Source organism: Armigeres subalbatus, chromosome 2 (genome assembly GCF_024139115.2).
Source record: "Armigeres subalbatus isolate Guangzhou_Male chromosome 2, GZ_Asu_2, whole genome shotgun sequence".
Classification (NCBI taxonomy): Eukaryota; Metazoa; Arthropoda; class Insecta; order Diptera; family Culicidae; genus Armigeres; species Armigeres subalbatus.
This window is the reverse complement of record NC_085140.1, coordinates 119,347,495-119,364,152: the sequence shown is the minus strand read 5'-3', so window position 1 is coordinate 119,364,152 and position 16,658 is coordinate 119,347,495. Positions and strand designations below refer to the sequence as shown.

At 40.9% G+C, this 16,658-nt stretch overlaps 2 protein-coding genes across 3 annotated transcripts in view; one reads left to right on the top strand and one right to left on the bottom strand.

The window, feature by feature from the left end:
• LOC134210732 (armadillo repeat-containing protein 8-like) overlaps positions 1 to 16,439 on the top strand; it is a 36,350-nt gene extending 19,911 nt beyond the window's left edge. The window contains 2 exon segments of the mRNA XM_062686970.1: positions 14,935 to 15,092; positions 15,871 to 16,439. Of these exon segments, the coding sequence (XP_062542954.1) occupies positions 14,935 to 15,092; positions 15,871 to 15,916 (204 nt within the window). The 3' untranslated portion in view covers positions 15,917 to 16,439.
• On the bottom strand, positions 1,327 to 8,655 carry LOC134210728 (uncharacterized). Of its 2 annotated transcripts, XM_062686968.1 has the most exons (4): positions 8,108 to 8,655; positions 4,781 to 5,623; positions 4,584 to 4,708; positions 1,327 to 1,642 (listed from the first exon to the last, which is right to left on the bottom strand). In XM_062686968.1, the coding sequence occupies exons 2-4, from the start codon at positions 5,322 to 5,324 to the stop codon at positions 1,619 to 1,621; spliced, it is 693 nt and encodes a 230-aa protein (XP_062542952.1). In that variant the 5' UTR covers positions 5,325 to 5,623; positions 8,108 to 8,655; the 3' UTR covers positions 1,327 to 1,618. The 2 variants fall into 2 exon arrangements, with proteins under 2 accessions (XP_062542952.1, XP_062542951.1); XM_062686967.1 differs by having other exon boundaries at positions 4,584 to 5,623.
• Positions 16,440 to 16,658: the final 219 nt, after the last annotated feature.

Sequence of the window (16,658 nt, the reverse complement as noted above, 5' to 3'; positions counted from 1 at the left end):
CTGGAGCTATGTGCAGCAGCATTGTTGGCTGACTTGGCCAATGTCATGAAAAACTCACTTCGAATTCCATTCCGTTGAACAATGGGGTATAGAGATTAGACAACCTCAGTAGCATAAATTTCCGGTGATCCAGCTCGATGACAAATATTTGTGGCTAACCGAGCAGCTTCAGTCAAGTCCGTCATCCCAGTATCGGATTGGAGACATGTGCCAACCCACAAAGTAGCACCATGCGCGCAATATACGCAGCACCAAGTCTATGCTACAGAAATAACGACGCTGGAAAATAGACTACAGCAACTACACCGAAGATACTGGCTTCAAGTTCATTCATCGACAGCTGTTCCCTCACTCGCCAGATTCTCTTTGGAATATAATGCGAAACATCCATTAATAATCTCGGTGAACAGCAGGCTTGCATCACAGTTCTACCATTGTGGAGTGGACTAGGCGGAACCAATCACGTTAATTGAGAGAAGATGCCGAGGATCGGAAAGTTGGCAAACCTAGAAAATCAGCTGGACGAGGCCCTTGACCGGATTCCACAGCCAATAATCTTTCTTGGAGATGTTAACAGTCACCATCAAGCAAGTAACCGGACCAACAACGTGCGATGCATTATCATTGCCAACCTTGGCAGTCGGCGAAACTAAACTATTCTGACTGATGGCTCACCCACAAGCAGAATCTGCGATCGATATTTCGCTCGTATCAGCTCTCATCACCAATCGTTTTCTCTGGTCCGTAGACGTCGATTTCAGCGATCACACCCCAATTTGTATCACACTGGAAAACAGGGCCGCTCCTGAGATCTCGAGAAGACCCCGGTGGCTCTACAACCAAGCTGACTGGACGGGCTTCCAAACCACATTCGAAGCCGAACTGAATATCCATGCTCCAATGTCAATCTCAAACTTAACTGCTTGAAGCTTAGACCAATATCCCGAATCAGTCCAAAACCCGGATGCCGTGCGCTCCACTGTTGAAATGACTACATTAAAAAAGCCATCAAATTGCGTAGAAAACTATTATGAGCAGTTAAACGTGCGAGAAGAAACCTACTTGATCACCCCAAAACGACCCGCACCCTGGACGAGTATCAGGCTGTCCGTAATAGCTGCAGGCAGGTGATCAGAAAAGCGAAAGACAACCCTGGACCGAGTTTCTCGACTCCATTATTGAAAACCAGTCCCCATCAGAGATTTGGAGGCGAATAAATAGTACATGTACAAGGAAAGAGATGACATAAAGGAATGGCTATCAAAGTGAATGATACAATTGAAGAGTTTCGAGATAGACTTGTAATGAAACACGTGTGGCTTACTCGGTGGTTAAACTCAAACTCATTTATTCATTGCTTCTCGGTTACAATCGTTCAACATTCGGATCGTAAACTGTATAACAGTTTACTTCGGATACTACAATCCTTCCTTCTCCATAAGTACAAACATATTTCGTCGATTTCAAGAATCCTAAACTAACATGCGATTCGACATCTAGGATTATTCCAAACATGATCATTTTCATTTTATCCATTACTTCACTTACCTACTCTAATTAATTAATTTCAATTCGACAAGATACAAATCTCACTATTTTAATCACTGACGACGCTTCTTTAAACGCTCGGATCTTCTAATTCCTGAAACGATAGGTAGAGAATTTTCGTTACGTACTGTAAGAGATGACCGACTTTGATGGGGTTCATCGGGGAAACCTAGAAAATCGGGTTCATCATCGCTTTCATCCTCACGATTTCTTTTAGAACTTTTCCTGATTTGTATAAATCCCGTCGGTTTAGTGTTATTACGTAATCTTATTTGATCTCGATGTGCTGATAGCACATGACCATTCAATAGAATTTGAAACACGTTGAATGACAATCTCTTAATAAAAGTCGCTTCTAACCATCGTTCAACCTGTTTGAGGCGGTAATTTCTATACCACAGTAAATCTCCTGCATTTAGCTTCGTCAGTTCATCAATCCTATCTCTCTTGACAGTCTTGTTTGTATGTGAAACTACACAACGGGGAACTACATTAGCTTTATAATTACTGTCTGGGTGTACAAGGTCTAATAATACTTTGGGTTTGTAGGACAAAACTTGCTCTGACGGAAAGGATCCATTCCTTGTTAAACAACTATTCCTATAGTTGAAAAGAAAATGATCCACCTGTTCTTCCACCTCAAGCGTTTTGTATTGTGGTTCTAGAATAAACTTTTTTAATACTTCTTTGACGGTACGGACAGTTCTTTCTGCCTGTCCATTGCTGGCTGGGTGGTAAGGAGGGCTTTTGAGAACTACTATTCCTTGCTTGCGCATGAATTCATTGAAATAATCGGCATTGAAAGGAGGACCTCCGTCTGTCACAAGGACATCTGGGAGACCGAAACGTGCAAAGACATTCACAAACTTCTTAAGGACCTTTTTGCAATCTGTTCCATATCGCATGTAATATAACTCCACCCACTTCGAGTAGCTGTCTACGATTAGAAGGAATACTTTTTCTCCTAAATGAAAAAAATCAGCATGGATTCGACTAAATGGCCGACTAGTCGGTGTCCATGACGACTTTTCCTTTGATCTTGGAACAACAAGGGTTCGATTACAAACATCACAACTTTTAACATATTCTTCCAGGTCAGCATTTAAGCCAAACCAAAAAACTGTTCGACGAGCTAGTTGTTTTATTTTAACGATGCCCGCATGATTGGCATGCAACAGTTTCATGATGTTTTGTTGTAAACATTTCGGCACAACTACTCGATTGCGAAAAAGAAGGCAAAAGTCGATAGGTATTTCATTGGTGAAATTCATGCTGTTTACATATTCTCTGTCCAAACTCCGAGGTACTGTAATTGGTAATGGGAATCTGGAACAGAAGTCGGCGTTTCCCATTTTTTGTGAAGGGCGGTATCTAATATCAAAATTGTATATGGATAATTCCATAATGTATCGTTGCAAACGTGTAACTGAAATAGCGTTATTTCGCTCCTTACCAAAAACTCCCAAAAGCGGTTTGTGATCAGTATAAATCACAAAATGCTGACCATACAAATAGCGATGAAATTTCTTAACGCAACTCACTACAGCTAAAGCTTCAAGGTGCAAAATCGGGTATTTACGTTGGGCGTCATTCAGTGTGAAAGATGTAAAATACACCGGCTTTTCTTGACCTTCAATTTCATGAGCTAAGACGCCCCCTAATCCATAGCCACACGCATCTGTGACTACTATTAGCGGTTTTTTGGGGTCGAAAAATTCCAGCACATTCGGTTTCAATAAATACTTCTTACAGTTTTCAAAATTTTCAGCACATTTTGAATCCCAAATAAATTTGGAGTCTTTTTTAAGCAAATTGTAAAAGTTACTTAGCTTTGAAGAAAGATTTGGCACAAATTTCCCATAAAAGTTTACCAATCCTAGGAAGGCTTTGAGTTCTGGGTGCTTTAGCATTCGAAATAGTAGCTATTTTGTCAGGGCAGGGTACAAGACCATTTTTTGTTATCACGTGCCCAAGAAAAGGGAGCTCATCTACAAAAAATCTGCATTTGTCTAATTTAACTTTAATTTTTGCTTTTTCAAGACGATCAAGAACTAAAAGCAGCTTGGCTTTACAGTCCTCGAAACTATTTGCTGCAATTAGCACATCATCGAGATAGCACGAGACACCTTCTATTCCATGCAAAACTTGGTCCATGATTTTCTGGAAAATCGCAGCAGAAGAGGCCGCGCCTTGTGGTAGCCGATTATATGTATATAATCCTTTAATTGTGTTTATAGTCATGAACTTTTTCGATCTCTCTGATAGCTGCAACTGCGTATATGCGCCTGCTAAATCTAGCGAACAAAAGACTTTACACCCAGCAAGAGTTGCAAAAATGTCTTGGGCTAAGGGAAGGGGGTATGTGTTGGGTATAATTAGCTTATTTATCGACACCTTGCAGTCTATGACTAGCCGGATATCGTTGTCTTTTTTCACTATCGCCACCACTGGAGAAGCCCACTCACTCGCTTGGATTGGCGTAATTATACCGTTTGCTTCCAGTGAATCCAAATGTTTGATAACTTTCTCCCTCAAACGTAGAGGTACAGTGTAGGCCTTTTTGAAAATAGGCGCACCTTCCTTCATGGTTAAGTCACCCTCAAAACCTTCAATTGGTACGGACAAATCTTTACTAAAAACAGCCTGATATTTTCGTTTGATCCTATCAATTATCGCCGTCACATCGTTAGTATCACTTAAGTTATTAATACTAATTGGATGCAAGAAATGCGTTCTCCATCCTTTAAAAAATATGTCGAGCCAGTCCTGTCCAATAAGCGGCACAAAATGTGTGGTGCCTTTCAAAATAACCAAGGTTACATTTACAATGAGGCTGTGACGTTCAATGTTCCTAAAATTTCTAATCCAGCCCCGTTTACAACGGATAGCCTTCGTTTGCAAGATTTTAATTCCAATTTGCTTAAATAATGTCTATAAATTTGTTCACCTACGACGGAGACGGCAGACCCGCTATCGACTTCCATATCTAACCCAACACCATTAATAAATGCTTGAATAAAAACTGGTTCTTTTACCTGTGTTCCAACTGTAATGGACATACAGTCCAGATCGTCTTCAGAATCACTGATGTTGTTAGGTGGCCCCACACGCTTGAAATCGAAAACCGGTGAAGGTGACGTCTTCGCAGGACTATCCTCAGCTACAAAACGAACCGCTTGCCGAGAACGTTGCAGTTTGAAGCAGTTTTTCCGCACATGTCCTCGAATCTTACAATAGCTGCACATAACGTTTTTGTTGTTGCTGGATTTCCACCTCTGTCCCGATCTTGATCTACTCCGGCTGCGATAGTTGTAACGATCCTGGTCCCGGCGGTTATTGTATGGGTAACTTTCTCTTCTTCCGCTTCGGTAATCCCAGTTTCGATTAGTGTGATCGTTGTTACGTTCATTGATTTTGCTGACATAATCATCGCTACGGTCACGGTTTCTCTTGATGTTATCGTCACTGCGGTCGCATCCTCTCGATCTTTCAATTGCACTTACACGTTCACCAGTTTGTTCCATTTTCAACGATCGATGTTGCATCTGCTCCCGTTTGACAATAATTCGTTCCGTTTCTTCAAGTGAGGGTTCTTCTTCTTCAAGCAGACGTTCGCGCACTTTGATGTCATATGCACCCAAAACTAACCTGTCACGTATGATTGAGTCTTTCATAACGCCGAATCCGCAACTTTCCGCTAGGAGTTTAACGTCGAGAATAAAGTCTTCAGCCGGCTCATCGCTCATACAACAAAGACTTCTGAACCATTCTGCCATCCTTTTTGTCAAATCTGCTTTTCAATCTGCTTATAACATCATTGTACTGCAGCGTGTCCAGATCAGTACCGGGGTATAACTTTTTCAGTTCTGAGATAACTGCTGCTCCACTCACTGTGATGAAAAGAGATTTACGATTCACTTCAGGTACTCTGTTGTAATTAAAAACATGTTGCAATCGCTCCGCATAGTCGCTAAACGATGTTCCAACTACATATGGTTCAACAGACCCGATGAACGTCGACATAGTTCTCCAATGTATGTAGTCGGTTCGATATTATTTTTTTTTGCACAGTGACCTAGATGCAGGCCTGGTAGCGAGTCACTTTTTAGTGACTTGGTCACTTTTTTCGGTCAAGTCACTAAAAAGTCTCTTTTTTCGACCTCAAGTCAATAAAGTCACTTTTTATCGCAAAAAGTCACTATTTTCAACTATTTTGAAACTATTGACTATTTTTGAATGAAGTTTTATATATAAGTCGGATGATGCTTTGTTCACGGCGGAAATGAAATTACGGATCTTGGAAAAATTGTCGCTCTGAAACATCGCCAGCCATTTTACTCGATGCTCTTATTGGCATTTCACCAGTAGCTAATTGACCTTTTCCGTCAACATTTTTAATTTGCTCAATCTATTCTTTATTTTATTTAAAGTCAACTTTCCCAAAGAACCCATATTTTTTGACGCCTCCAAATATTTTTAAAATTTAAAACAAAATATTAAAAAAAGTCAAGATTGCTTTGAGAATAGGTTGTATGTGCAAACGAGAGATTCTCTTTGATCACGCTCTCTTTCGCTAATATATCGTCTAGTTTTGCATGTTTTGCTACATTTCCACTTCAGCAGGATAAACAAAGCTATTGTCTTTGGATATCTGCCAAGAAATTCGAAGTAATTTTTTGTATAGTTTCGTAATAATCGAAAGAGAATAGATCCAAAGAGAGACTCTCTTTTGCACATACGACCTATTCAAAGCACTCTAGAAGTGTAGTTTTTCAAGATTGAGCTAACATCCGCCTGATTTTGGACGAATGAATTTTTCAGACTGGTTCACTCGTGCAGCATTTTTTCAACTTTTGTTTTCAATTTTTTAAATAGTTAGACGCTTGAGAAAGAGTTGAAAGAAAGAGAAAGAGATTGAGACAATCAAACGAGATGCAATTTTTGACGGGAAAGGATATAGATATTATATAAAGGGAATAAAGTCTCCCCAATTTTCAAGATTGCATGCGCTGAGATACATCGAAAATGAGAAAAGTAGATCAAGTCTGCCCAGTCTCCCCTATCAATTGCACCATTGGCGGTTCAGATTAATCTTTTCAATTTTAGATATTCTTCTGGTGCTTCAGGGAAACCAATAGTTGATTAAAGGCTTGTTATTTAGTACATACCCAAAACAAACATGCTTATCAGTTTTGTTATAACAGAAAATTGTTTTATCACAAAGCTCGTACTTTGTATCATAGGGGCGTAGCTGTATTAATCCATTGCTCTTCGTCGATGTTTTCTTTTTATCATTGTAGCGAATTGCGGTAGTTTGCCGAAGATTTAATGGTTTGGTGTGATAAAGGGTGATTGTCTTGCACCAGACGCAACAATCACGGTTGTTACTGTTGAGTTATTAACGAAGTTATGATTCTCAGCGCGTGATATTTTGGTAAAATAAAAATATTTATTTTCAAATCGAAATAATGATATTTGCATCTATGATTGTACTGCAATCGAATTAAAAAGGCGATACATTAAATATGTAAGGGATCCCCAAAGTAATTTTTCTGTAAGAACATGAGAAAATAGAAGCCGTTTTTCCCTCCCAAAATCCACTTCGCTCTATATTTTGGAATTTTTCAAAATATATTGTGATGATAATGTATACATTTGAAATAGCATAAATGTGAAAGATTCCAATCGTGTTTTTTTTAAATTTTGTTAGATTCGTTATATTTTGAATTTGAAGACGAGCCCGACAGTTCTGCATTATAAGCAGGAACTTGAGGGTTCAATCCCAGGTTCGTTGTAACTGAATTTTCATAATTTTTGTTTCGTTTTCTACCAAAACGATCCGTACTGATGTTCCTTTCGCACTAAAAATTCCAAAAACTTCCGTGGCACCTATAGCAAATCTGCATTTTTCTTAAGTAGGTGTTCAGCTAATCCAGTGATCGTAATTTTCACACATTCTCACGAGAAGAGAATGTTCATTCACGCAGATTTTTGTCTAGAAATCATTTTTCGGGAAAGAAAAACAGGTCTTATGAGTGATAGATAACTATGTTTCGCTCACTTCCAGTGGCGCAAACATTTGATTTGCTCGCAGGACTAGTCATAGTTTTGAGTTTGAGTTTTGACTAATATTTAGTAAAATTTCCTTGGGATAAAAAGAGAGGGCAAAAGATAGCGTGCACGATTTTCGTTTCTCTTTTGAGTTCGTTATGAAAGAGTGGTGAGTAAAAGATCCGCCACAAATTACGAAAAAAAAAATTCTCCCTCGGCCAAAAACGCGAAATTTCGTCACATCAAAATTGCAACTGAAACTGAAAGTGACTATTTGGTCACTTTTTCTGCAACTGAAAGTCACTATTTGGTCCCTTTTTTCATCAGCTTTGGTCACTAAAGTCACTTTTTTGAGCGGCATTGGTCGCTACCAGCCCTGTAAGATGAAATTGAAATAATCACTTATTACGTTAACGAATCAATTGTATTGGTTTTGACGCACTCAACCACGGCACACGAAATTATCGAATTATTGCACAATTTATGATGGTCAAGCCTAGTCACTCACCTCTCACCATATGCACACAAGAGAGGATCTCTTAATTTAATGCAAAGGTCGATGGAATCACAATGGTGTACAATGGATCTCGGCAGCAGATAATGAACCGCACAATACAGGCTAGGAACAATTAACCACGTTCTAATGGCCACAGAGGTGATGGCGAATGCTTCAACGGCAGCAACCTCGTGGTGTCGGTTACGAAATAAAGATTATCAAGGTGGCGATTCCGACATTGAAATCGGCTAATCAGCACGGCATTACTGATAAACTTTTATTTCTAGACACTTAACCAACTGCGCTAAAAGACTGTTTCACAGGACACTCTTCAACACTCTGTTCAAAATATTACAATCGGCAGCCGACCAGAAACACACGTTATATACGATTAACTGTTTCAACTTAATAGCTCATCGATCTAAATCTTCATAGACACACTGTATTTAATTATTTCTTCATCGATTACTTTCACTTGCACGCACTAGATTCTTATTTTACAATCCTCGTCGCCACTGAAGAGTTTCGAGATAGACTTGTAATGAAACACGTGTGGCTTACTCGGTAACTCAAACTCATTTATTCATTGCTTCTCGGTTACAATCAGTTTACTTCGGATACTACAACAATAACAAGAGATCCGAAGATTATCGCTGATGCCCTGGTGGGTCCAGACTGCATAGGATACCCGATGCTGTACAATTTTACAAACAGAGGAAAGACCAGCCTTCTCTCCGCCATCAATCAAGAGTGGACTGCAGAAACGGTTCCGAGCAGCTGGATTCATAGCTTCGTCATAGCTATCCCTAAAAACAGCGGGTCTGTCGACGATGTCAGCAGCTACCGGCTAATCGCTCTGATCAGCTGCAACTCAATTATGGAGCGAATGGTTAATCGTTGGATGATCGAGTTTCTTGCAGAAAATCGGAAACTAGACTTTCGACGCCTTCCGGCCCGGCTTCGGAAACCGGCACCTATCTGGCATCTCTTGGGCAGATCATTGATAACGATTAACAAAAAAGGGCTCCACATTGAGATGGTGTCCTTGGATCTTGCCTAGGCCTCCAATAGAGATTGGTGTCCCGGCGTCCTAGATAAGTTGGCGATCTGGGGAATTACTGGAAACATGCTTACTTTCATTATTAATTTCTTGAGTAGACTTACCCAGGGTTCTTATATCAGGGTTCACTCACTTTGACAGTAGATGGGAGAGACTAGCGCGGGGGTAAAAAATTCATTTTCAGTGCGTTGCGTTGCGTTGTAACGGAGTATTTCGTAGATTGCATACTGATAGTTGTCATGTATATTCTTTACCTTTCTTACCCCAATTGCTTATGGATTTCCATTTGGGATTCAATGGAAATCCAATTGGGGGTCCAAAATGATAAAACATGAAAGCTATCATTGCCGGCCACGCCCATCTTCTCCGTTACTAGGAAACGGAAGGAAATGATGATATGACATCTATTTGAAGAAAGGCCAGCGTCTCACCGACGCCCTCATAGATGTCAAGGAATTGGATGGTGGGTAGGGTATGTGGTTTAGGAGTATCATTATAAGCAAATGATAGAAAATTTGTGGAAATACGTTGGGAGTGACTTTGCTAAGAAATTTATGTCACTCCATTATCTTTGCCGATGATTTTCCTCGGATGGGGCGAAGGTATTAGCCTTGCCCTGGCTAATAGCCTAGGTTTAAGCGCCTTTGCTCGCTCTCTGAAACGAAAAAAGAGCAAAAAGAAATTAAATTCCCCTTCCCCCCTGATATGATAATGATTTTGATCAACAAATGAATTCTAAGTGGATGAGTAAATGATAAATCGAAAACCATTCCCGTTATATTTATTATTATATTTACAATTTTGCATTACTACATAATAGAAGCGAAATGTATATTTGACCATAACGGATGAATAGTGTATTGGATAACTCCTTGTCAAAATACATTATATTATTATAAAACAAATCTTAACGAAATATCAAATAAAAGAAATTCCTTATTGGTTTAAGAAGTTCTACCTAGTGAATTTTCAACACCAAAAGCTAATAATGCTTTTTATCATTTTAGGAAATGTGTTGCATCAAATTGTGACTTGAATATAATGATAAAACCTTCATATGACCATAAGTATTGGAAGCCGAAAAGTGATCAAATTCCGTTGGTTTTGTAGAATATGACAAAAATCGATACTATGCCAAAAATTGGTCAAAATTTTGGCCAAAAATAACTCCTTTTTTCCTATTGTAGGATGGGGGGAAGCTTTTAAACTTGCCTTGGTTAATCAGCATAGGTTTAAGTGCCATTGTTCGCTCTTTGAAACGAGAAAGAAAATAATTTGAATTTAATGTCCCTTCCCCCTATTCATTTCCAGAATTGATTTGCTTAACCCAATGTTCGATTGCAAAATAATTAATGACAATGCTATATTTTAAAGATAATAGCGCTCAAATCGGTTCACATTCTGTTGAGATCTTGATAAAACATATTTACCGTAAAACACACGCACATACAAAGTGGTCAATTTGTTCAGCTGAGTCGATTAACACTCGACTCTTCGAGCTTCGGATTAAAAGTCGGTTTTTCAAGAGGTCTTAGAATCCTTATTAGGACTTAAGAGGGATAAAAAATATAAATGTACACTAGAAAGCATCGTCCCATAATTGCCATAAAATATAGAAATAATTCAACCGGTGGAACTCATCCACAGTCATCATTCTTTCAACTATTCTTATTATAATGGGTTTTGACACTGGCTCAACTTCACCGGCTGGTTTACCTCTGAGAATAGAGCTTTTTCTATTTATTTGACCACATTCTAGCGAATATTTTTAAATTGTAAAATGCCTTTCAGACCTACTTAGCAGGAGCTCAAAAACGAAACTTTCATACGCGTAGGAGTAACAAACGGCTAATAATATGTATCGGTAGAGTAGTGTGCAATAAAAGAGTCAATAAAAGCATCAATGTTTTATACTATGTTTGCTCTATTTGCGATACATATGAAAATTCTGCGATCGTGAAATGGTATAAGTATAACTTTCAGCTCAATAATCTTAAAGAGAAAAAACAAAACTTCTTACCTCAAACTCCGCTACGCAGGGGCCCTTACCTTGAAATGACGCTTATCTATCGTCTAAATTTGACTGAGTCACGCGATGTGACTTTTGCTATGATCCAATCTCGATCGGTCCGAGCGTCCGATGTCGTCGTCGTTGATGGTGCACCACTGATTACTCACAGCAGATCCTGGGTTCTTCCTTCGGTCGCCGTTGAAAGCTCTGGAGCACGTTGTAACTCTACCGCTTAAAAATTTGGTCCAGTTCTTCTCGTATCTAGGCAAATGTTCAGCTTCTACTCAATCCAGACTCAGAGTATTTAACTAATTCTTGAAAGGGCTTAAATTTAGGTTGTTTCATTCAAACTTAATTTGAATAAACTTAAAACTTTTTTTTTAGTAAATGACAGAAGAAAAAAAACGGAAGCGATTTTTATACGTCATATCTCGTACGTGGCACACTTCGATTCTAAAAAATTCATTTTTAGTGGAAAACGTAAACAAACTCGGTGGCTGTCTCATATAAAAATCCAAGATGGCTGAAACATGAAATTGGCATACTGCTACTGTAGCAGTAACAGCTGTTTGTATTCACCTTGGACTTACCTTCCAGGTTCTCGCGAGCAATTACGAATCAAATATACTCAAAGAAGAACCAGGCATTCCGCAAAGCTCGGTTATTGCGGTCACTCTATTTCTAGTGGCCATAAGCGGTATCTTCTCCGTACTTCCCACTGGAATATCGCTTACGCCGACGACATTCGTCTTAACATCGTGTCGCGGAATGCACGACTCACATTTATGTCGTTTTCGTTTTTGCGGTGTAGCTACACTCGTGCTACACTTTTGCACCGAAAATGTTCGTTTTTGATTTTCGTGCTACACCAGTGTAGCATTTTTCTTGCACTGAAACAAGCAGTGTAGCACCAGAAAAAATCAGAGTGTGCCGTGTAGTGTAGTTTGTTGTCAAGTTTCTCCCGTTGTTATTGTTTTCTTTTTATGGTATCCAACGAGTATCCATAACAAACAAACCTAACTGCACTCAAAACGTTCGTTTTTGCCGTGCAAAATACTGCACTAAACGGTGTTGCTACACCTCAAAAACGAAAACGATATTAAAGAGTTTGCTACACTGTTCCACTTAGCCAGCCGCCGATGGCGATGCCCCAAATGATTTACAACCGCTCACTCCGGGACATTTCTTGATTGGGAGAACCATACTAATCAACCACAATAATCAACGATCAGCAATCAAGCTTCGACGAACCGTACAATGCGTTAGATTTCGCTACATTCACGGACTGCGTCGGCACTTTTGAGTTCTCTGGAGCTACAAGTGACATGCAAATGCTGCATGAAAACGACCTGATACTGGTAAAACATTCAAAATTACCAACCAATGGATCGTCAGATTCTTTGTCTACATCAAACACCTGACGGGTACCCCAGAGCAGACTGGCAACCAACTGTTCTTTGGATATTGCCAAAGCTTTTAGCAGGACCCTTGGTCCTCAAACAACTTCAGGAATGGCGCATCACCTTTATAAAAAGCTTCCTCACCGCACGGACCTTCACGGTTCTGATTGGCGGAACTGCGTCTAGAGAATTCGCCGAGGAGACCGGCGTTCCCCGAAGGGTCGGTTCTTGCGGTCACCCTCTTTTGGTCGCAATGAACGGGGTTTTCGGCGTTCTACCGGCGAATGTTTACTTTTTTGTCTACGCCGACCACATCCTCCTGGTAGTGGTGGGCAATACTCCTGGACGAACCAGAATAAAGACACAGGTAGCGATTAGTGTCATTCACCGTTGGGCTGCCTCCATCGGGTTCATTATGTACGCCGGAAAGTGCATCCGGGGACACGTTTGCCGGAGCCGTCACCAACTTGCCGGACCTTCCATCAAACTCGGCCATGATCCCATCCCGAACAGGAAAATCGTCCGCGTCCTTGGAGTGGACATCGATCGCCGATCCACACTTCCGGGCTGTTGAGGTGGCCTGTAAGCCCAGGATTAGTCTGATGAAAACCCTGGCCAAAAGAAAAACATCGGACTAACAACAGACACACCATGTTAAGGGTGGGCCAGGCGATTATAGATAGTCATCTACTCTACGGCCTGTATCTAACCAGCTCCGTGCGGATCGATCTGTTGACCGTCCTCCCCCCGGTTTTCAACAATTATGTTTGGCTGGTCTCTGGACTGCTTCTTTCCACGCCTGCAGAAGCCGCTTGTATTTACGCCGGTATCCTCCCCTTTCGACACAAAGTCCTAATGGCTATCAGCTGTTTCTTTTGCGGCTGCCACCTCAGGGGAGTGCAGGATCCCACTCCTCGACGAGGCTGACCGTATCTTGCGAAACGCGGCACTAGTCTCCCCCCAGTGGCGAGGGTCCACTGGCACGGATCAAAAAGCTGGCTAATGTCTCCTGCTAGGGTCGACCACACCATAGCCACCCGGTTTAAAAGTGGGGAAAATACAGACGAGTTGAGAAGATCGTTCCTAGAACTGTTGGGAACACGATTCCAGAACCATGAAATCCGATTCACCGATGGTTCAGTCTCCAGCCGCGGTGTCGGTTTTGGAGTTTCCGGTTCCGGTTTAAATAGATCGAACAGTTTAGCTAGTCAATGCAGCATCTGCTCGGCTGAAGCTGCTGCCATCTTCGTCGCAGCCACAGTTTCGACCAATAAACCGATCGTAATCCTTACAGATTTAGCTAGCGTCGTCGCTGTTCTCCAAAGCGACAGTCCTAGACACCCTTAGATCCAAGGAATACTGGCGGCTATGGCACCAAATACTTATCTCGCCTGGATCTCCATTGTGGCATCAGGGGAAACGTCGAAGCCGGTGCTCTAACAAGCGTTGGGAACGAAGGTCTTCCTTACACCCGCTCCGTCCCGCTGCAGCGGCTGACGTTAAAAAGTGGACAAAAAGTGTCGTCGGCCAGGACTGGGCGCGGATTTGGAGTAGCAACCACACACTATCACTAAGGAAGATCAAAGGCTCTACTGGTCCATGGAGGGAACTGACTTCCCAGAAAGCAGGAGATTATTTTGCGGTTACGGACCGGACATACAAGGGTCTCCCACAACTTTAGTGGAGGCCCTTTCCGACCTCAATGTGACCTGTGTGGAGTCAGAAACAGCGTGGAGCATTTCACCTGTAGATGCCCTAAATACGAATTCCCTAGGGAACTTTATGGGATCCCAGGCAGCATTAGAGAAGCTCTAGGCGACGACGAAGCCAGAATGGCAGCTCTCTTTTGTTTTTTGAAGGATGCCGGGCTCTATTACCAAATATAGGACCCCCGAACACCTTTTTTCGGGAACAAGGTCCTCTGCTGCGGCAAACGGGCTTTCCCGGATATAAGTCCCACCCTCTAAGTGAATTACATACTGTTCAGCTTAGGGGGCTTCAGCCTCATCCTCTATTTTTCAGCCTTATTTTACACGACATTCTGCCATATCTTCGAATTTTTTCACCTTTTCACTAAGGTTACAAGAGAATACCTATTCGAGCAAGATGGCTCCTCCGAAAAAATCCGAGCTCTGAAATTGACGGTTTACCACACATTTGGCTTTCGAACATTTCCATGAAAGGTTTAAATAATCCTATAGCGTCCATTAAGGCAGAAAACGGCTATAAAATATAAACCAAAGCATAGGCAGACCCCAACATAGCCCACATCCTTCAAACCTGAAATTGTATGAATATCATTTACATATTAGATTTTATCATGCAAAGGACTCATAAACAATAATCTACATGGATTTCTTCTCTGCAGGTCGTATCCGACAACAAGCTCCAAATGGGTGCCGTATTTGTGGTGAGAAACCTGATGGAGAAAGGCGGCCGACAGAAGATGCTTCGTGAGTCGGGCATCCTTGAGAACCTAGAGCAGTTACTACACATGACACCCCGAGAATCGCAGTTCTACGAAGAGTAAGTATGAATATCACGAACACGAGTTTATCAGTTTACGTTATTCCTCTTTCGTTTGTAATTTTCGATACAATAGTTGAAGAGATTGTACTGATTCATTATATAATTATACATAAAGGTAAAAACCCAAAATACGGAAAGTTTATCTTCTAATCACATTTTTGTGTCGCTGGTGACCTCGTGTACTTATGCTCACTGCCGCCAACTCGTTCCCAATAGAGAGATTTCAAGACGTTTTGTGGTGGTGAATTCTACATACTTTGTATCTTCGGTTGCATATTATTCGTCGTCATACCATGTTGACCACCTATGAACAATGTTGAGAAATGTTGTTGCGGTTTGATGGGACTAAACGTGCTGAAAATGATTTTCAAAAATTCTTTACAATTCATGATTTTTTCATGAACTTGAATCGCTTGAAGGGTCCTATAATTTTGTCTATTACATCATTGTTCTGAATAAAAAGTGAGAAACGTGAGAGCGAAATTGCATAAATGTCACAAAATGTCGTGACAATAATGCCATTTGACATCAATTCGGCTCTCACGCCACTGGAATGTAGTTCACCATCAACTTAGCAACATTAGCGAACCTGGTGGTGAAAGGCAAGCTTTACTGAACTCGCTCGCTTGTTCGCGGTGCCCCATGCTTGTTCGCATGCCCCATCCCCCACACAATGCAAACTCGTCTGTTACAATCCTATAGTGAAATAAATGAATTTCTCTATTTTCCTTTCTCTCTGTTTCTCTTCCACCCAATGGATTGCTACATCACACAGCATACGGCAGGAGATTCTAAGGTTCGACTTCTCGGACGACCACTGAAAGATCACAGCCCTGGCGATCGCAAATGGGGGCACAGATGGGCCCTATACCTGCCTACCTGGTGGAGTCTGTTTGGGAGCAGTGATTATTTCGGTGGGAATTATTCCTATGCTCCCCCCTTCCCTATAAAGTGTTTTATGATTGTTGACCAACAGTTACGAATTGTTTTGTTTATGCTTGTGTGTGTGCATGTGCGTGTTTGTTGTGTGTAGGTGCGCTGGTGAGTGTGTGACAAGTGCGAAAGGTGATATCGTATAATTTTGACCATTTTGTTGCTGCACTACACCGCGTACGTTTACATTTTTATAAATCCGTATGACAATTGTTTAGTTTTCCTAATTTTGCTTGCTAATTCTACCTCTTTTACAAACTCGTGGTAATTATATAAGAAGAGAAGTAGTAGACGTGGTTGACTTCATTCGACCATTGAGTGCGTTCTGAGTGAACATAATTTACAGTAACAAGGAAGGAACAATAGTGAGTTTGGATTCCTATAAGTGGCTCAATAAACCATGCATCTAAATTCGTGTACATTTTCATTTGCGAGGCAAACAACTACTGGATATAAGGACTGCAGAGCTTTGTTAAGTTTATCCTAGTTTTATTTATTTATTCAGTCAAGTGTGAATGGCTTGGTAACTTGAGGGGCTCGAGAGATGCGAAATCAAACGAACACGTATTTCGTTGCACAGCTTTTAGGTTTGTTTTATCTTCTCAAAAATGCTTACATATTCCTTTTGCA

Excerpts from the sequence above, each read along its gene's own strand:
- LOC134210728 (XM_062686967.1), bottom strand. The coding sequence starts at position 5,324 with ATGGCAGAATGGTTCAGAAGTCTTTGTTGTATGAGCGATGAGCCGGCT. Across the intron at positions 1,643-4,583 it reads CCATTACAGTTGGAACACAG|GAATTAGAAGATCCGAGCGT; the intron begins GTAAAAGAACCA and ends CTATCGTTTCAG.